Source organism: Triplophysa rosa, linkage group LG2 (genome assembly GCF_024868665.1).
Source record: "Triplophysa rosa linkage group LG2, Trosa_1v2, whole genome shotgun sequence".
In the NCBI taxonomy this organism is placed as follows: Eukaryota; Metazoa; Chordata; class Actinopteri; order Cypriniformes; family Nemacheilidae; genus Triplophysa; species Triplophysa rosa.
This window is the reverse complement of record NC_079891.1, coordinates 26,330,980-26,352,373: the sequence shown is the minus strand read 5'-3', so window position 1 is coordinate 26,352,373 and position 21,394 is coordinate 26,330,980. Positions and strand designations below refer to the sequence as shown.

The following is a 21,394-nucleotide window of genomic DNA, read 5'->3' as shown; positions in this document are numbered from 1 at the left end:
CATTTATTCAGAACATTGTAAAATCTACTGCAGTTTTGGGTCAACATAGGGTCATGTATTTAAGAGTGTAGCCTATAGTTAAGTACATTAAATGATCTAATGTAGAATTAATGTAATAGATTTCAATTATATTTTTTCTTGTTTATTTTAAGAATATAAAGATAACTTCAGGATCAGTTATGTAGTTATTTTTAAAAATTGTGTATTAATATATGAATTCATAGTTCATGTATATTAAAATGTGAGTACTCTGCTTCACTAGTCTGCGAGTCATGCGCATGCCGAGGATGTCCATTGATCTCCAAGTGGCGCTCACGCATAACTATTTCCTATGATACAAATAGTTACTTCCTCAAGGGGCGCTTGTGGGCTCAAGAAAGCCAAAAACTCCATTCAAATTTTAGGACGTTCTTATCGTGCTGGACACAATTGTACACTAAAGAGTGTAATATTTTAAATATATATATACACACACACATATATATATATATATTATATAATATATATTAAGTGCAAGTATTGGTATCAGTAGTACAACTGCACTCAATCTTTGCAAAATTGTAAACCTTTTTTTCTTTAATTCGAATGGTAAAGAATACACATTGTTTATTCATAGAGTATGTGTATTCATTTTAAATCCTGTACTGTTTTACAACCTGCAAACTCGTTCACACATCACAGGAAATATGAGGATTGCTCAAAGAAGAAAAGTTTGAATAATACAAATAATCAGGAAGGGGTTAAAAACAATTAAACAGAACACTACATCAGCTGTCAGCATTTTCACCTTCATTTAAAATGAACATAAAAAACTAAGTAGAAATATATACGAAAGAATGTTTATGTAGACTTCTACTACCTGTCCAATGAGCGATAACGTCTGGGCCGTAAGTCCCGCCCCTCTTGGTACATCGCTTAACGCTAATGGCCATTCATGACGCTTGTTCCTATTTCAATGGCTCGCCCTCACACTCCGAACACGCCTCTAATTTCACTTCCTACGCGAGCCGCGCCTGGGACGGGGCTGGCTGACTTCAGCCCAGGAAAGAAAACATCATGTAAAAGAAGATTTAAACACATCAAGTGCGATCTCCCTGTTATATTAACTCCCGGTGAGTTGCGCGTCTTCTGCTGAGAGCGAGGAAGGAGTGGAGAAGCCAGGGACCTGACAGTGTGGATCTCGCGAAAGGTAAAAGATCTCCACCACTGGGACCCCCAGTTCAGACCTCCACGGTACGAAGGGCTTTCTTTACGTCTTTACGGACTTTTCGGCGAGACTTCGTGAGTCATGGCATATTTTGGAAGATCCGTCATGATTGAATTTAGAAATTAAAGTCCACGTGTCCTAAGTTGATGAAAGTTTGCTGCATGTTTGAACTTTACGCGGAGCGCGATGTAACAGTTACAATGATGCGAGACAACAGTATGATATGACAGTTTTGTAACAGTTGTTTAGAAACTGTTACAGTCAAGTTAGATATTGTTGATTTGAACAATTTACTATATCGTATTCTTATGCATTTAATATCAGGGTTTGGACTTTATTGTTCCATACCCTTAGTAAAACAAACCGTGGTTTTATTATAAAACTACAGTAACCATGCTTTTTGAAGTATTGATTAGGTTTAACATACTGGTTAAACTATGGTCAGCATGGTACATTTGTGGATAATATGGTTTTACTACAAATACCACACTTAATACCATAGTTACGGTAAACTACTGTAAATCCACGGTTAATTTTCCTAAGGGCTAGGACACAAGAATTTTGCAGTATTCATGCAAACTATTCATAAAACTTAATGCATGTAAACTATTCATATATACTACGCAGCCTCTCTGGAAGACTGCAACTAAAGTTTCTTAGTTTTTGTCTCTAGCCTGCTACTGTCTATTCATCCTCACAGTCCATAGTAATTCATCGCTCACTCCCCAAATGTGATTTCATCTGTGCAAGGGTCGAAAAAGACAACTGGGAGGAGGGGGGAGGAGGGTTCTGACACATTAAAGCATGGGTATCGATTATCCCGGCAGAAGTGGGAGAGGCATGTCCCTCAATGGTTATAATGGTTTCTGTGGAGCAGCAGCTGACCAGAGAAAGATCTAGTGTGAGTCTAGGTTGTGTTGTTTATGTGTTGTGTCACTATACTGTACTTAGTCTAATAGTTTAACAGGAGATGGGTCAAAGTGCATATTTTTTCTTCTCTAATGGATAAAAGGCTTAGAAATTTTATGATTGATGAAGACTCCCACTAGTGTTTAGAAATGCATTGGCAACTGTTTTGGTAAAGCGAGACCACATTGTAAAGAATCTTTGTGCAAGTAGTTTTGAATGATAGCTGAGAAATTTTACTGAGGTGGTTATTGTTAGGTATTTGTGTCACAGTCTTTTATGGGTTGTGTTGAGCCAGTGTCTGTTATTTCTGTGGCACGAAGGGGCCAGGAGTTGAACAACTGAGCATTTTTTTCTCTCTTAATTGATGCCATGTGTTTGTAAATAACTTGAAAATGTGAAAACCCACAGCAAGCCTGCACTTCAAAGCATGGCGCTATGCCACTATTAAATCGATCCTGATAGAAAGTAGGTCTAAACTGGCAGTTTGCTGTAAACTTAAGAATCGACGCCCGGTCAGGCTGGCGTAGTGCAGCTTTGCCAACATCAGCTTTACATAAGAAGTTGTTTTTAGAATCATTCAGACACAGTCGTTTTTTGAATTGACTCATTTTTGTATTGTGATTCATATCCCGCAGACCGTGGCAGACAGTTATACCATGCAGGTGAATGATGGCCCCAGCAGTCTCCCCATTTTCGTGGCTCCTGTCAATGGAAATGCTCAGCGGTCATCAGGATACGTTCCAGGCAGGATTGTTCCAGTTCGTTCTCCACCCCCAACCAAGGCTCCCCCACAGCCCTCACTGAAGTCCCAGGCCACGCCCCCTGCACGGCCTTTGGTTTTTAATCTGTCAGAAGATGAGAGCAGAAGAGAACGTGCCCAGAACCGACAGAGGAAGAACACTTACATCTGTGTTGGCGTCTTCTTCGGGCTTTTCTTCCTGGTTCTCATACTCATCCTCGGTCTTACCTCCAAAGATGTTTTGGATGGTAAGATGCAATTTTGTGTTTGTCCTTTAGGTCCATCAGATCTCTGTCTTAATACGAGTAAGAAATCAGATGTTTTGGAGGCTGATGAAAGATCAAACCATTTCAAAACCATGTCTTACATCAAAAGCAAAACTGTAACATTTCCACCGTTCATCCTTTTGTAGAGAACTGCCCCCATCACAATCCTGCACTGCAGTCCTGGAAGCCAGGTCATGATCTCAACAAGGTAGTGGTGGTACATAGTGGTCAGCATTTTTGCCTTGCATCATCTGCCACTTTGCACTCTATCACCATCAAGTCTGGAGGTAAGATCATAGAAATCCATAGAAATATTTACATGTAAGTTTCCTTTGCAAAGCAGTGTTATTTATTGCACATTTCTGCATTATATATTATAATATTAATTTGATTTTTAGGTTCCATTGTCTTTGCGGATGATAATGCTGGCTCCAAAAATCTTACGTTACGGACACGTCACATTTTGATCGAAGATGGTGGCGCTCTTCATATCGGTGCTCCAAAATGCCGCTACCGCTCCCTGGCCACCATCACTCTGGTTGGCCGATCTGACGAAACCTCTGTCACAGAGGTTCCCGGGATGGGGCGCAAATTTTTAGGCGTGCATGGCGGAGGAACTTTGGAGCTTCATGGGTCAGAGAGGCTATCTTGGACCCTCCTCACTCGCACTGTTCCCTCTTCAGGTTTGGCTACAGGTGGCCATGCCTTCCACAGGAACTTTAGTCGTGGGATTAACCTGAGGGTGGTTGACCAGGATACGTCAGAAGTGCTGATTACCGATCGCTTTGATACACATGATTCTCGCAACGATAGCAAGCGGCTGAGTAAACTGCTGACGGATTTGCCACCAGGACGCATTGTTGCTCTTGCCATCGGAGATTCAGCAGTTAAGAGCCTGTTGGATGACACCAAGAGAACCATTCAGGATTGTCTTGGAAGCACTCATGTCAGTGACCTCAAATACAGGTAAAAACACATTATTAACCATCTGAAATGGAAAAAGGAATTTCAACTTCTAATTTTAAATAGTTGTTTGCTGACCTATGAAAATTCTCTAATTTACCTTTATGCCATTCCAAATGTATTTGAGTTCCTTCCTTTGACGACCCTTACACAAAGAAATATATTTTTCTATATATTGGCAGGCTTATATATAAAATATAAATATATAAATTCACTTAAAGGTCCAGTGTATGACATTTAGCGGCATCTAGTGGTGAGGCTGCGAATTGCTACCAGCTGCTCACTCCACCCCTCCTTTTTGAAGCACTTTGGTGGCTGACACAGAACTTAAATGTCGTCACGTTTTTGCTTCCTTGCAGAAGGAGATAACATATTTTACGAAACACGCTGTGTAGCGCAGTTTGTCTGTTGAGGGCTACTGTAGAAACAACATGGCGAATTCCATGCAAGGGGACCTGTGGTGTATGTAGATAGAAATAGCTCATTCTAAGGTTATAAAAACATAATGCTTCATTATGTAAGGTCTTTATCTGAAGACATAGTTATGTATATTATATTGCATTTCTGTTATACTTTAATAAATGTTTGTATATGTTTATATGTCTGTAAACTATATAGTTTTTATGTCAATTGGAGGGTCACTATCCTCACCAAATCCTCAGGGATGTTAGAAATATTTATTTGTCAGTAACTTTTAAGGTCATTCTTAGCATCTTGAAAACTCGTTAAAAAGGCAAAGTAATATATTAAAGGATATTCCTCATAATTTTCCTACCAACGTCATTATAAAAATGTTTTTAAAGCTATAAACTCAATCCCTGGTGGGTAGTCCAACGTGTGTTTGCTTTGATTAGCTCAGGGTAGAGCTTTGAAGTTACTTTGATTGGGAACGGAAAGTGTCCTGTTGTTCCATTTCCAAATTCCGTCTCCCCGCTGGGATATAGCTACTGAAACACACAGGCAGCGGACGTTGTGCCAAGTGAGTGCGAGTTCCGTTTATGTACTGTTACAAACTTATGCTTACTGTATTAGAAAGTCAAACTTAACGTATGTTTCTGTTCCGTTATATAACTGTGAATCAAAAACATGTGGTATTTATATGGTATTATCAGTTGCTATGATATTTTGTGACTTGAATGAATAGTGCACCTAAAAATAAAAATTCTGTCACACTTTATTCACTCTTATGTCATTCAAAATCTGTATATGACTCTTTCCTTTGTAGAACACAAAAGAAGATATTTTGAGAAATGACCCAATTGGTTTTGTGTCCATACAATGGAAGTCAGTTGGGGCCAGTGATGTTGTTTGGTTACCAACATTCTTCAAAATATCTTCTGTGTTCTGCAATAAAAGTCATTCGGGTTGGAAATTATTTAATAAATACGTTTTATTTCGGATGAATTGTCTCTTTAAATGTTTAAAAACACTAAATACTTTTTGTGACCAATGTATGTCCAATACATTAAAGGTGGGGTAACCGATTTCCAAATGACGCTTTAGACAACTGAGTCGGGCCGAGTACCAAAACAACCTTGTAGCCAATCAGCAGTAAGGTGCACAGTGCACAGGACATTAGCCGAGCTGAGCGCTGACGAAAGCGAAAGATGGGGGTAGGGGTGTAGGGGTGTTTGTTTTGGTGATTAGAACATCAACAAAAGCTAAGAGAAATCGGACACCCCGCCTTTAATATTAACTGAAATTTAAGGCAAATATAAAGAAATGTATTCAGTTGTCATGTAGCTATACTTGTAGCTATTTCAAGTAGTTTATAGCCCTTAGCATCCACAGGCTTAACCTAACTGGTTGGGTTGTTCCACGGAAACATGTATCTAAGGAAAGCTCCCTCTGTTTTGGATGGCAGTATTCCTGCAGGAAAAGGCAGCTAAAAGGTTACGCAGGCACATTTCCAGGATTTGTCTAAAAAATAGCTGACGTGTGTATCTGTCTGTCTCTCCTTGTAGTTTAGAGGTAGTTCAAAGCCAGAACAACCAGATCCAGAAACTCTTCTGGTTACATAGCAGATGGAAAGTATGGATTTTCAGAAAGGCATGTGGTGTATTACGATCCAACTGAAAAATGTCCAGAAAGAATTGAAAGGACACCTCAACTTTTGAGTTTAGTGACAAATATAGAAATGCCTTGTGTGGATTGTCTTCGTCCAGACATAAAGTCTGCAGTCCAAAGGCACTTTCCAAGAGACATGGAAAATATGCATGTTTGTACTAATGCTCAAGGCGACATTAGTTTGGTCAATGATAATGAAATGCACAGACACAAAGGTCTTGGGATAAAACCTCCAAATTTTGTTTATTGTTAGCAAAGGAAAAGCATATTTTCTGAGGAAATGTGTGTGTCTGCTGACTGGTGCCATGTGGTTTCAGGTTAAGCTGAAATAGACCAGTGGGCAGGATATGGTCACACGTTGGTGTGACACGAAAACCCATTCATGCATTTGCACATTCTGATGCTCAATTTTGACAGCATGCACACTTACCCCTACCAGTCCCACTCACCAAGTCCAAAACATGCACACTTGGCAGCTCCCTTTGCAAAAATAGAATAATCTGGCATCTAACTAAAATTTTACGCAACACCAACCAGGCTCTGCGAATCTACCCCCCTGCACCCCATAGGAGCTCCAGAGGGGGTGCGTTGCAAAGCACACATCTTTCAAACATTGATAAGCCTGTTATTGGTCCGTAATAAACTGAACAAATGAGCTCTGCCAATTTTATTCTGCCTAGGAGGTAAATTACTTGAAGTTGAGGTATGAAAGTTTGTTGCCTAATCATTTATTGTAAAATGTGGCTGGATGCATTGTGTCATTAAGAAAACACTTTGCTCGGGGGGGATTGTCCCTGTGGAAAGTGTAGGCCCACATTTGGATAGAAAGGATGTGCTAAGTGGCAAAGAAGGGTCACAGATCCCAGCGGATTTCTCTCTCGCTGCTGCAAACAGTTTTTGATGTTTGTAACGCTGATGAGGAAAATGGTTTGTTGAATTGAATTGTGGAAATTGTTGCTTCTCATCTTTATCTTTGCAACAGTGTCTTAAAGGGATAGTTCACCCAAAAATGAAAATTCTGTCATCGTTTACTCACCCTCGAGTTGTTCCAAACCTGTATCAATTCATTTGTTCTGCTAAACACAAAAATATTTGAAAGAATGTCAGTAACCAAACAGATCTCATCCCCCACTTACTGTCATAGTAGGGAAAATAAATACTTGGGACTGGGAGTCAATGGGAGATGAGATCTGTTTGGTTACTGACATTCTTCCAAATATCTTTTGGAAAAACAAAGGAATTTATACAGGTTTGGAACAACACTGGGGTGAGTAAATGATGCCAGAATTTTCGTTTTTGGGTGAAATATCCCTTTAAGAAATTTTTTTTTAGTTTTATTGTTACACAAACATGGAATTACTACCGTAATGCTGAGAATGAAATAACAGGACTTGTTCTAGTTTTTCTGAGAAATATGAAATGATCTTGCCATCGTGGCTGCTGAAAGGGTACAAAAATAATACCCTGTGATTTATGGAATCTGGCCTTCATAGACCTCTCAACAGCTAAGAATATAAGCTCATTTTAGATTCATATTTAGCGTTTTTCATCCCAGAGTCATTGTTTATATAATTATAAATAAAGACACACTAATTTCGGTCTAGCTTAACACATATAGGCTAGAGAGAAGGATTCATCAGTCATTCTCATTCATCCATCACAGAGTTTGGCCTTGTCCCCAGAATTTAGGCTTCTCTTCCTTTACATTCCATTACGCGATAACTGATAAGCACGTGGGTGTGTTGATTTCTAAAAGAGGAGCTATTCAGTCTACTTCAGAATGTTGCCGCACTAGTTACCCCACAACCTATCAAGTTTTGGTGTTTAAAAATCCCACATGCCACCATGTTTTGGCAGCCAGTTTTGCAATCCGTTAATGTGGAGATACATGATATGTATAAACACACGTGTCTATACATGATATATAAACACACGTGTCTAGATACATGATATGTATAAACACATTTGTCATACTCTCTGTTCCTGATCTCATGTTCTCTCTGCTCTCCATCTTTTAGGCAGGCCTGGGCCTTGGTCTCTGTGATTGGAGGAGGAAATGGTTCTTGTACTGAGGACGTACGAGAACACGAGAACCATGACACAGGTGGCAAGGCACTGGCTCGCCGTGACTTCATTACTGCAGATGGTGTTCGTTTTATGGTCACTGCGTATAGCGAGTGGCGAAATGGTTTGTTCCCAAATCGTCTAATCTTACATTTGAATAAAACTTAACAACGTAGCAGGACAAAGCATGTATTAAATGATTTACAAATATAATAACCCTGTCTGACAAACCGGAGTGGCAAGACAAACACATACTCCAATCACAAACTTTATTAGATGCTATTATTAGTGTGTGCTTGTGCATAAACATTTAGACATTTATTAAAAACATTGTATTTTAACTGTGAAAATACACAATTCGCCATTAAAAGTACAGTTCACCAAAAAATGAACATTCTGTCAACATTTACTCACCCTCGAGTTGTTCCAAATCGGCATAAGCATACTTGTAACCAAACAGTTCTTGGCCACCATTGACTACCATAGTCGGAAAAATTAAAATGGTGGTCAAAAGAGCCCCAGAACTGCTTTCCTACATTGTGTTCAACAGAACAAAAAAATACTTTTTTTCAATGGTGGCCAAGAACTGTTTGGTTACAAGCATTCTTCCAAATATCTTTCTCTGTGTTAATCAGAACAAAGAAATGTATACAGATTTGGAACAACTCGAATATGAGTAAACGAAGACAGAATTTTCATTTTTGGGTGAACTGTTCCTTTAAAGGGTTTAGTATTGTTCATTAGTATCTGAATAAGATACATCAGAACAGTCTCTTGTCAGACACATTTGAAGTAATTGAGAAGTGCATGAGGTGTAAATGATTAATTGTTTTCTCTTCTAATGTAAAGGTTACCCCACATCAGGCTTCTTAGTGGATGCAACAGATAAAGTGGTTCTGAACCTTCTAGATTATGACAGCAGCTGGAAACCGGGTGATAGGGTTGTGGTGGCCAGCACAGATTATTCCATGCATCAGGCTGAAGAGTTTACCCTGCTCCCTTGTCCGCACTGTAATAGGAAACAGGTCCGAATTCAAGGTGAGATCACGGATGTGTCTGCATGTGTGTTTGGGGAGTGCACCTTGATGTTTTCAATGGTAACACGAACCTTTCTGTTTTGTGTATTTTTATACGCCATGACGGTAACATAAACTAGCAGTCTTATGTCAGAAATCATAAATTCATCTATAATTTAATTTGTGCTGGACGAGGGTTTTGTATTACTTTATTGTTATGAGAAATGTAGACCCATAACTGTGCATGGTACTGGGATCAAGTTAACCCCAGTCGGCTAATTTCGGACAGGAAAGAATCCCATAAACAAACTGTCATTTCTGAGCAAATTCCAGCAAGCAGGGGCAACATGGACAATAATTCCACAGGGAAGTATTTCTGCAATTGCTTTCCAAAGCTCCAGTGTCCCAGTTGGTGTTACATTATTCTCAGTAAATATGCAGTCCAGGTCTAAGATATTGGGAAATGTTTTCAATGTGCGGCCTTTGTTAAAGGAATATAGTTTAAATGTCACCTTGTGCATTGTGCCCTGTTGGCAAAGCTTTTGCCAGCCCTTTTCCTTCCGTAAGGACACCGTGTACCCTTTGGTTTTGTAAAGGGCAATTTGAACTTGGTGAACAGATTTCCTTCCTGCCTCCGTGCATTTTTTGTTGTTGTTGTGAAAACGAGTTTTTAATTGTCTACCTTCATCAATAGTTCTGATAGATACATTTATTTAACAATACTGAAGTATTTCACTTTGCACATTTGGGCAATATGTGATGGTGAACGCTTGCAAAAACAGTTTATTTGCAACAAATCTGCAGCAATGTTTTCTAGAAGTTTGCCACAGGGGTTTACAATAACACTGTATTTTTGTAAGGGGATCGCTCTTCGTAATCATATTTTCAAATATTATTCAATGCGATTTACAGGCTGAGTTTAATGGGCATGTGTATTTCTGTATTGGAATTTTTCAGGAAAGCCGCAGTTCACCCACATAGGAGAGATAGTGGACGGCGTGGACATGCGTGCAGAGGTGGCACTGCTCTCAAGGAATATCCTCATTCACGGAGAAATGGAAAAGGCCTGCTACGGAAAAAACTGGTGCCAGTATTTCAGCCACGACACATTTGGGGGACACATCAAGGTCTGTGTGAAAGCATGTGTGTATGGGCGTGAGTGCGTATTTGTTTATTTTATTTACTCTAGAAAGTACATTTCAGTATATATTTAATAGAAAACTTTTTTAAAACTTGAAATTGTGTATGCTCTACCATTTCACAGGGTTTAAAAGAACATTCTTGGTTTAATGCTCTTTAATCTTCTATTTAATGTGTTCAGATTTTAGGAAACCTCTCTTCAGTGCACCTGTCTCATATAGAGTTGAAGCACATGGGTCAGCAGCGGGAAAAGGGCAGATACCCTGTGAACTTTCATAGGTGTGGAGATGTGGACCAGCGTGGAGGCGACAGTAACCCTTCATACGTGGACTCATTGTCCATCCATCACTCCTTCTCTCGATGTGTCGGTATACATGCCACCAATGGCCTGCTGGTGAGAAAAGATTTGAAACTTAGAAACTTGTGTATACATATATATTATTTAGTCTTATCCAATTATAATTGTCTTTGTGAATTCTACTCACATGAAAACTCAGTTTCTAATTGTTCCCATTGCAAGTTGAAAAAAAATAAATGAAGAGGAAATTTGCTGTGTCTTAAATTCAGTATGTTGTGCAAAAATGATTTTCGATAGTGATGTTCTCATTTCACCTCTTCATAAAGTCCTCATATTTTACCGCAGGTAAGGGACACGGTTGGCTATGATACTCTGGGACATTGTTTTTTCCTGGAGGACGGGATTGAACAACGGAACATATTTTTCCATAACCTGGGCTTGTTGACCAGGCCAGGAACCATTCTACCTACTGACCGCAATGATAGCATGTGTACTGAAATTAGCGAAAGAGTACACAAAGGCTATGTGCCGTCTCCTGCAACTGAGTGCAAGTAAGATAACGCACACTTTTTAGGAAACACACGTTTGTTTGATGTTTTTTGGTAGCTCTGCCACTGCAGTTAAAATTGTGCATGTGTGAGTGTTTTATCGGAAACTGTGATGTGATGAGTGCTGGTTCTGCTCTGTGTCGCTGACCTTGACAGTGTGACCTGCTGCATTGTTTGGTAAAATAACAGGAGGAAGAACAGCTCTCATTTCCTGAGATTCAGCGATTGTGTGTTTTTCTTGTATCCAGCCAATAACAAACCCTCTAGGTGGTGTTTTCAGAAGGCTGAGGGATGCTTTTGGGGTGTGTGTGTAACTGCAATTCTGGGGACAAATGTATTTACATTTATGCATTTGGCAGACGCTTTTATCCAAAGTGACTTACATTGCATTATACTATACATTTGTTTTTTAAGTATGTGCTATCCCTGGAATCGAACCCATGACCCTGAACCACTGAGCCACAGGATAGCTTTGTTTCGCCGAACAATGGTTAAAATAGTTCAAATCTGACTAAATTGTACTTTAAAGACATTTGGGATGTCCCTAAATTTTAGCAAATGTACTATACAGAGCTGGGAAAAAATTACAGTACCTCAAATTTGTCTTTATAAAATGGTCAGTTCTGGTCCTTGATTCTGATTGGTTGAGCCGAGTTTTAAGCCGTTATAAAATACCCCGATTTATAACTGCTGACCGCATTACATAGCGTAAATATCATATATATATATATGATATATATTATTCATTCCATTCCAGTGTCTGTTGTATTTCAACAAAAGCAAACCTCTAGAGTGCCATAAAGTTAACAGAAAGAGACACAAAGCTGTGATTAAAAATCAGGGTTATTCCATCATATATTTCCATAGTATTTTTATATGCTACATACTTTCAATGTATTTTAAAGTCACACGTTTATTTCCTGTCATGTGTCTGTGTGTTCTAGGGCGGTGTCTACATTCTGGATCTCGCACCCCAATAATCATCTAATCAGTAACTCGGCAGCTGGCTCACAGGTAAACCCAAGCTTTTATATGATTAAAGACTTTTTAAGTCTAAGACGCATTATTTGATATTCTAGAAGTTCTGGTATTTGAATTTGTAATGTTTGAATTGATGTCCACAGCCTGGAGATATCAGTGCATTTATGCCGCCGCTGATAGCATCTCCTCATTCCAATCCTTTATTAAAGATTTATGCGCCAATATAAATCAGATTAGGCTTGTGTTATTTCATTGTTCTTGCTTGGCTTAGTTTGTCTGAGGTTTTGTAAACAAAGGAGCGTATTAACAAAGCTCCTTATTAAGTCAGGTTAAGAAAGATTCAGTCCGTCCATGCTTCAGAAGATGCATGGATGCAAGATTTATTCAGTCCTGCCGTTCAGGAATAAATATTTAAGCAAGGTCAAACGTGCGTTTGTGAAAAACGTCAGCGAGGCCTCAGGCTTAGATTGCTGACGTTCATTATGCCATGCTGATGAATCCAAGGAATGAATCCTGTCAGAACATAGACAAGCGTATTGATACAAACAATAAAACTTGAATTAAACATCATCAATTTTGGAACGTCACTTTGACAATCAAATTAAAGGACTGGATTTTGGTGTGATAACAATACAGTACAATACAATAATTCTTTCTTTCTCTTGTTTGTTTTTCTCTCAGGATGCAGGAATCTGGTATATTTTTCATAATTCCTCTACGGGTGATTCTCATGGGCTGGTACCAGAGACTAAAGCTGAGCTCACACCTCTGGGCGTCGTCTTTAACAACCGTGTTCATTCCAACTTTAAGGTACCTGAATGCCTCACCTTTGGCTTAAAATCAATATTCGCAAATATGCTGGCAACCAGCCGCACTACAGATGTCTTCAAATAATAACAAAGCCTAAGGAAACTTTGATATTATGGTGTGTAAACACATTCCTGGCTTTCGATTGCATTATGTAAACTGTTATGGATTGCATCCTTAGGCTAATAGTTGCCCAGACTGCAGACCGTCTTGTTAATAAACAGTTTTCATGTGATATTTATCACACGGTGTCGACGCTGATGCTATTTCTCCGTCTTTATGTAATACCCACCTCTCTTGAGTGAAGCTGCAATTGACTGCTTCTAGCTCATATAGCACTTTAGTTCATAAATCATTTGGGATTTGTAATATTGTATTAAAATGTGACTTCAGGAAACCCCCACGCAATCAATTACAAGTTCAAGCTTTTGCTTTAAAAGGCATCCTGTTTCTCCGAAATGCCCCTTTGATTATGATCGTCCCACATAGTGAACACAATAGTTCTTTGTTAGCTGCTTGTGTGCACCCTTTCTTCATTTGAACACAGGCAACGTTTTTTTTTAAATAAAAATATGTCATTTTATTTTCATGTTAAATATATGTTAAAGCTCCAAAATCATAAATCTTCTAAACCAAAACAATAGGAAAAAATGCTTAGTTTTGAGCTTAACAAACAGTCGTGACTTATGTCCTTTTCTGTCTCAGGCTGGCCTCTTTATCGACAGAAAAGTCAAAAGCACCAATGCCACTGCAGCGGACCCCCGTGAATACCTCTGTTTGGACAACAGCGCCAGGTGAGGCAGCATGGTGAAAATCCGTCAGTATGCCTGTGGGGTGTCAGGGGTCTTATATTTGCATGTTCATGTGCTGCCTAAGCATCCATTCTTCTTGTAAAGAAAACATGTGCCCAGATAGAGTATCTGCAGTTCTCACGGAGTATGATTCTAAACTTTCAGACCACACTTTAGATAGTGTGTATATTACTCTCTTTTGTATTTTAGTAACATTATTCTAAGTCCATGTATATGAATTAATAAATCACAGAGTGTATCCTATAAAACATAGTGAGATATTGTTTATCTCTAAAATCTATACAAAGACATTTTGCCATGGACAATGTTTTTTTTTTCTTCTATTTTGCATGGTTCTCCCTTTATATGCAATTATTTTTATTACAGAAAAATAATTACAATCATGATAAATACATCAGAATTGAAATAGTTTGTTTTCATTGCTTTCTCAGGTTCAGGCCTCATGAGAACGCTGATCCAAACAGGCCACGGGTGGCCGCTCTCATCGACACACTCATCTCCTTTAAGAACAATGATCTTGGGGCCTGGATCCGAGGAGGTGACATCATCATACGAAACTCAGGGTAGGAGACCCTGTTAAACTAAACGTCTTTAGAAAAACTAATGAAATATAGTAGGGCTGTTCCGATACCAATACGAGTATTGGAAATGCCACCCATACCTTGTACCTAGCACTTGAATCCTTGTACCAATCCGATACCATTTTCTTAAACAGGACCTAGTTATGCCCGCTAGCTTTGCTTAATGCTGCAAATGGGAAATCAATTCTTCTTCGGTGCTCAGAATGCAAACACAGGAAGTTGTTCTGTCGTCACAAGCAACCACTGTTTAGAGAAGAAGAAATCAAAACGTGCTAGCAGTATGTCGGCTGTTTGGCAGTATTCGAGAGTGGACCGACCAGCCAGTAAAACTGCGACTTGAGACTTTAAGAAAAATAAATAATATTACTTTCAAATGTCTGTCAGATAATAAAAATACTCTAGTTCACTGTATGTATTTGTTTGTGTTTTATTAAGGGATAAGTCTGAAGCTCACCATAAAATAATTCTATCAATTCATACAGGGCTAGTAGTATATACAGTTGTATACAGATACACACCCTCTGTATCGGTTGATACCCTGAACCCAGATATCGGAATCGGTATCGGAAAGGGAAAAGGGTATCGGAACATCTCTAAAATATAGCAATGTTCTGATTTAGTGTTTTGCTTTTCTGACAGTTTTGCAGACAACGGTGTAGGACTCTCATTTGCAAGGTACTTTGTGGCTTTTGTGTTTATGTGAGCATGTGCAAATGTGCAAGCATGTTCCTGCTGCTTGTGTGCTTTCATGTAGACATAATAATTAAATAAAATATTTCTTTGTTCTGATAAAACTGTTACAATCTGAATAGAAAACGCCTGCAAGGATGTGAGCTTGTGGGTTACGTCAGATTTCCTGAGGCAAACAGTAAATGAAATGGTTGACTTACATCTCTCTTACTGTAGTGATGGCAGCTACCCTAAAGATGAGGGCTCCAGTCAGGAGGTATCCCAGTCCCTGTTTGTCGGTGAGAGCAGAAATCGTGGCACCAATGGTGGGCAAAATAAATACTGGGGCATTGGTGGTGTCGACGGGAAGATGAGGACTCTACCCAGAAACAAGTACGCAAACGTTCATACTTTGTTCAAGTTGTATAACCAGAAAGATTAGTTAACCAGATAAGACCCAGGCTGTGTCCGAAATCGCCCCAATACCTGCATTCACTATCCCCTACATTAGTGCACTAATATAGTCCACTTTAAGGAGTTAACAGAAGCCAAGGAATGAATTTGGACACTTGGTGTGCCGGAAGCGCTGCTGGCACCATCTTCTGTCAAGATGCGAAAATTCATTCGGCGCGAATGTACGTCAGTTGTACACTTGTTATTGTGATGCCTCATGGGATTAAATGAGTGCACTCAATGTCCCCTCAAATAGTGCTCTATATTAGGATATAGGATGCTATTTTGGACACAGAGCCAGAGTTTGTAAAATATTTGTAATGCACTCCTGCTCAACATTGTAAAAGGATTAATTTAATGTAATAAATATTTTGCTTTACCCTGTTCAGGACATTTCCGATTCGAGGTTTTCAGATAAATGATGGTCCAGTGAGGATCTTAAACTGCACGTTCCGGGCCTTCAGCACCACGACAGAACGCTTGACTACGGCTGTAGGGTTCAGCCTGAAAAATATTTGGCAGCTGTCGCCCAGAAATAACCTGTCCTCTCTCGCCTTCCAGCCCCATGTGAGTACACACACACACACACACACACACACACACACACACACACCCCGATGTATGACTTGGAAACTGTTCAAACAGCCTTTTGTTATATTTCTGTACTGTGACACTAAATAAATATTACACACAGAGAAACTTCTTGATTTTATTGTTGAAAGGATGAAAAAAGTCCAACACTACAAAAGAAAATTTTTAGTTTCTTAAATTTTCAGTAAACTTTCAGCAACATTTTGTTTGTGTGTGTTGGGGCATAAAGCCTGTGGCATACTTTCTTTTACATGTACGCAATCATACGTGTACAGCCGAAAGCGACTCCTACGCGTACACACGGGTATTGACGCATGCGCATTGTGATATATTGCAATACCTCTCTGGGCCTACAGGGGTCAGGTTTTCTTCTACTACCTTGAATCTATGCTCCCAGGACACGGTTGCCACCTGGTGGTTAAACTAATTACTGCAAGAAATGGAATGCGCATGCACGACCTGTGCTTTGTACGCGAGGTAACAAAATTCCAGCGGTGTGCGTACTATTCTGATGATGAAATTTGCGTCAGGACAGGGCCAGTCCCTACAATTAGGGTAATTTAACAAATTATAAGTGGAAATGAAATAAAAACACACTAAACTGAATTTAAGATGAGGTTAATGGCTTTGGTATAGTTCCATTTTTACGTGAGATCTGTTTGGTTACTGACATTCTTCCCAATATCTTTCTGTGTTCATCAGAGCAAAGACATTTCTACAGGTTTGGAGAATTTTCATTTTTGGGTGAACTATCCCTTTAAGTGTTAATAGCTCATTTACCTCTACGTTTTGTTGGGCCACACATCTGGTTGTTCTCTCCTGATTGGTCACCATTGCTCCCTTGGCCCTCAATAGTCATGTTTAATACGACCATGTTCTGGCAGCTGGATTATGTTGGAGGAAAAAGCCTCTTCAAAGGTCTTTAGATGTGGTCAATCTGCCACATTTGTTCTGTCTGAGTGGCAACTCATTCATTGTAGTTGTAGTCTCTGTTACAACGTTTGCAATTATAGGAAAAATACTTCAAAGAACAAGACTTGTGGAATCTATACAATGTTATTTGGGATTTAAAAAATATGGAAATTCATCAAAAGATGTAAGCTTTACAGGTATAATTTTATATATTATATATTTTGTTTTCATTCCCTAAAAAAAAAATCATAATCATCCAGGTTACTCTGAGAGCATTTTTTGGACGACCGGGCGAGTGGTTCGAGCAGAATGACCTGGATGGTGATAAAAATTCCATCTTTCATGACGTGGATGGTTCTATCAGCAATTACATAGACACATACGTAGGGAGGGCTGATAACTTCCTCATCCGCCATCCTCAATGTGTGGACGTTCCTCGCTGGAATGGGGTCGTATGCAGTGGCAAGTACTCTCAGGTAAAGACATGGGTCTCTTATACGCATGTGTATCTCCTTAACCATTTTAACTACTAAACTTCTGCTGCATACAGGTCTACATACAGACGCAGGGCGCGTCTAACCTCAGCCTAACTATCAGAAGAGATGAGTACCATGATAGGCCTATGGTGCTGAGGGGCATCCGAAGCCAGACATCACTTTCCCAACAATACCAGCCTGTTCTGATGATGAGCAAGAGCTACACGGTTCACTGGAACGGTCCTGCTCCCAGAGAAACAGTCCTGTCGCTTATTAATTTTGACAAGTAAGCCATTTCTGTTGCCATTTTAGCTAATATAAAAAAAATGTTTTGCATAATAATGACATTTTGGATGTGTTAGTATTAGGTAGTCAATCCAGTGTGTTTATTTGAATGTGTTGCTGTTGTAGAGGTGACTGGGCTCTTCTCGGCCTCTGCTACCCCAATGAAACAGTTTTCCAGATCACGTCAGACATCTACAACAAGCAGAACAATGGCTTCGAGAGCATAGAGGACTACGGCCCAGTGTCGTCTATGGCAGACCTAGAGAAACGTCAGCTCGAGAGAAAGTACTTTTTCGACAAATCTGTCGGGTAGGAATTAATAAGTTTGATTAATACATAACTTAACTTAGCAGCACTAGTGGCAGCCAATGTAATTGCAAGACTGGGTGGGATGTGAATCAAGCTCAGTACGAGTTTGAGGTCGAAAATATTTTCTAATAAATGTATTTAAAATGTTTTCTAATACTTTTTAAAAATATATATATTTTTGCTATTCTTTTTGATGGTGCTAGTGGAGAGGAAATTGTATCTTTAACATTGATGTACATCATTATATTGCTAATTTTCTCACATTGCCTCTTCACACATAGTGGGTAGTTCCACCTGTTGTTGTTGTTGTTGTTGTTGTCCTCTTTCCAAACTCAAACTGGCCAATTAAATATTTACCGTATAAGACATTAAGCATGTTCATTTTTCGCCTCGTTCAGTTTGTTATGGCTGTACGCTCAAGCAAAGCACAGACGTGATGGCCACAGCTACTGCTCCGTCGCAGGCTGCGAGAGAGTGAAGATCATAGCTACCATACGTCCTGCCCAAAAAACACAAACCTGCAACTGCACCACCAATGCCTACCCCAAATACAGCAAGACTGCCAGCATCATAGTGCATATGCCAAAGCCAAACACAGAGCCCTGCAGAGCCTGTGGGGCCTCACGGGTGAGCATAAGCTAAACTCCATATGAACAGACAGAATCATTTGTGCATCTCTGTCTGATAAAAGGGGTTGAGTGGGAAAAAGCTTTTAACTTTGTGCCAGAAAAACCGGCTGTCCATCTGGTGTCCTGACCTTACGTTTTCTGGGTAATTGTAAGAGATTATCATTAAACTGCGTTTTTCATGAGTGTTTTTCATTTTCTTTGTAGTTGGTCTTCTCCAGCGATCCGTGGAACAGCTACCTCCAAACTCAGATCAAATCCCTCAGCTTAAAAGAAGAACAGAGTAATGACACGCAAGCTTTTATTACTGTGAGTATGATTAGAACCAAATCATTTTGTTCATCTTGGTAAAGTAGACATGCATTAATGCATTTTAGTATTGGTAAATGGGTTGGTACATAGTTGTGTGTGTGGTTTTAAAGCCATATGCTGTTTTTTTTTTTTTAATTTTCACTCAACGTTTTTCCATTATATACATTTGACAACTTCTAAAAAAAACATGTCTTATTCATTGGTTATCCTCCTTTTCTATGAACCTCGTGTCTATCCTGTGTTTTTATGTGGACTGTTGCTTTAAGGCTGTGAATGAATGCCTTTTATCCAGTTTATTCTTTCAAGTGTGCGGAAAAGAAATAAAAATTCTGTTTACCTATAAAACAGTTTTCTTTTTTCTGGCTCATAGGTGAATGCAGACCGATTTGACCTCGATCAGTCAGGGTTCCTTTTGATTACTGTGGACGCATGCTCTGGACGAGTCACAAAGAGCTCATTATTTGCCACGATGGATTCTAAGATGGAACAGTATTTGAAAACTGGAATAACGAAGAGGTGAGGGGTAAGGCTTGTGGTTTGGGGTTTAAGATGGCATGTCTGGAGGCTGGGAGAAATTGGCACTGCTGTAGTATTACCTGGGTGAGAGACAGAAAAATGAAATTGAAAAATTTGACATTTCATTTTTGGTGCCCCTTTCAATAATCTACCTACCTTAAATAAATGATCTGTGATTTTAACTATACCAATAATTTCTGGTTGTGTTTAGGTCGATCGTTCTTATCGCCACAAGAGGTCAGCCTGCTAACGTTGCTGGTATTGCACAATATCTGGTCCTTTTGGGATCTGTTAAAGTGCCAGATCTACAGAACAAAGGTAACTTTTCTTTCTGTATTTCTTAAGTTCTGTTTACGCTGATTAAGGCTTTTGTTTGCTCTTGTCTTTAACTGTCCTTTCCTAGAGGCCATTTCTGTTTTTGGGTTCCTCGGCAAGGGAGATCCTTCGCCACAGCCATGGGCTGCTGTGTTGGCATGCCAGAGTGGGGAGACGCTGGGTTTACAGGAAAGGTTCATTCCCCTGTCTCTGGAGGAATACTCTTGTCCACCTCAAAAAGTCCCTCACACACGGTCGGATGTAGAACTCCTGAGAAAATCTCTAAGCCAACAGTGAGCCTTTACTGGATGTGAACAAACAACACAAGCAACAAATGAATGTGAACTAATGAACTTAATTTATTTTGGCAACGAAAAGGGTTAATGGCGTCTGTGCAAGTATTTTAAGGGGGTGAATGTACTGTACCGTATGTGTGTGTGTCTGTTTGTTTTTGTTGTGTGGTTGCATAGTCATAAATGTTACAGCACAAAGTGATGCACTTTCTTAATACTGTACACAGCGAAACACAACTTTATTCCAAACTAGATAAAACCACATCAGAAAACCTCACAACCTTCTGTTAGTATACCTTTACATCAATGAAGCATTGTCTTCAATTTATCGTATAAACACACAGACTTTCTCTATTTTATTTATTCCTCTTGATTTACTGGGTTGTGCCATTAAAATGAAAAATTATTTTGGAAGGGGTTCTACAGTCAGGTCTTGTTCTCAGTATTTATGTTTTTACATGAAGCATTAACTACAAATCAACTATTTTTCATAAATAATAGATCATTGTTTGTTAGTTAACCACTTAAGTTGGATGTGTTTGCAAATGACAAATTACTTGCCATTTAACAGGGGATATAACACCAAAGATTGGTTTGGCAGATAAAAATAATGTTTGTAAACTTTGCAGTGCTATCACAGCTTGAGTGATGTAACGTCCCATATGAAATGTAACTTTTACATAATTATTTGAGATCGTGAATTGTCTGGACATGTCCTTGTAGAGGTAAATTAGTTAGGCTATTTTAACCACTGTGAAATAGTTTGAGAAAAAGTTTTGTCGTCTTTCAGTGTTCCTTTAATGTATTTGTGTTAGGTCTTACACCGGTCTTTTTCTCTTTTGTTTTGTAAAATGCAAAATTCTCTTTTTTTATTAGCTTTTGTGCTGTAATTTGATCAGATAAGATATTACAAGACGTATACAACATTGACTCATGTCATTCTTATATATGGTCACGTGTGATTTGTTTTGTTGATTGTTTTACACATGTCGTGTATCTCACTTTCTCCGGAAGTAACCACTAGGGGGCAAACACGCTTAACAGGTAGGCAGCGGCTTGCGGTGTCGTGGACATATGGGCTACGCACAACTACAACTATTTTTTTTACCAGTACCTTTCCCCTGTGATGGGTGACACCTGTCAAACCAGACACATGCCATCAAACTTACGGGGATTTCACGTATTACCTGCCATGTGAGAGGGAATGTGAAATATGAAGTGAGGCATAGACGTCGACAT

General features: G+C 39.2%; 1 protein-coding gene across 1 annotated transcript; it reads left to right on the top strand.

Annotated features, from left to right (window-relative positions):
* Positions 1-994: 994 nt before the first annotated feature.
* Positions 995-21,079, top strand: cemip2 (cell migration inducing hyaluronidase 2). The gene is made up of 24 exons (XM_057363114.1): positions 995-1,189; positions 2,752-3,103; positions 3,268-3,408; positions 3,520-4,087; positions 8,170-8,339; positions 9,065-9,253; positions 10,189-10,358; positions 10,553-10,765; positions 11,015-11,220; positions 12,162-12,231; positions 12,880-13,008; positions 13,711-13,799; positions 14,249-14,380; positions 15,038-15,073; positions 15,305-15,460; positions 15,910-16,087; positions 17,284-17,499; positions 17,574-17,785; positions 17,911-18,093; positions 18,492-18,720; positions 18,927-19,028; positions 19,402-19,547; positions 19,759-19,865; positions 19,951-21,079. The coding sequence occupies exons 2-24, from the start codon at positions 2,773-2,775 to the stop codon at positions 20,157-20,159; spliced, it is 4,182 nt and encodes a 1,393-aa protein (XP_057219097.1). The 5' UTR covers positions 995-1,189; positions 2,752-2,772; the 3' UTR covers positions 20,160-21,079.
* Positions 21,080-21,394: the final 315 nt, after the last annotated feature.

What these genes read in the sequence shown, in the direction of transcription:
- cemip2 (XM_057363114.1), top strand. Translation starts at nt 2,773, where the DNA reads ATGCAGGTGAATGATGGCCCCAGCAGTCTCCCCATTTTCGTGGCTCCT. An exon ending in TCGCTTATTAATTTTGACAA is followed by an intron (nt 17,786 to 17,910) that starts GTAAGCCATTTC and finishes TTGCTGTTGTAG; the next exon opens with AGGTGACTGGGCTCTTCTCG. An exon ending in ACACGCAAGCTTTTATTACT is followed by an intron (nt 19,029 to 19,401) that starts GTGAGTATGATT and finishes TCTGGCTCATAG; the next exon opens with GTGAATGCAGACCGATTTGA.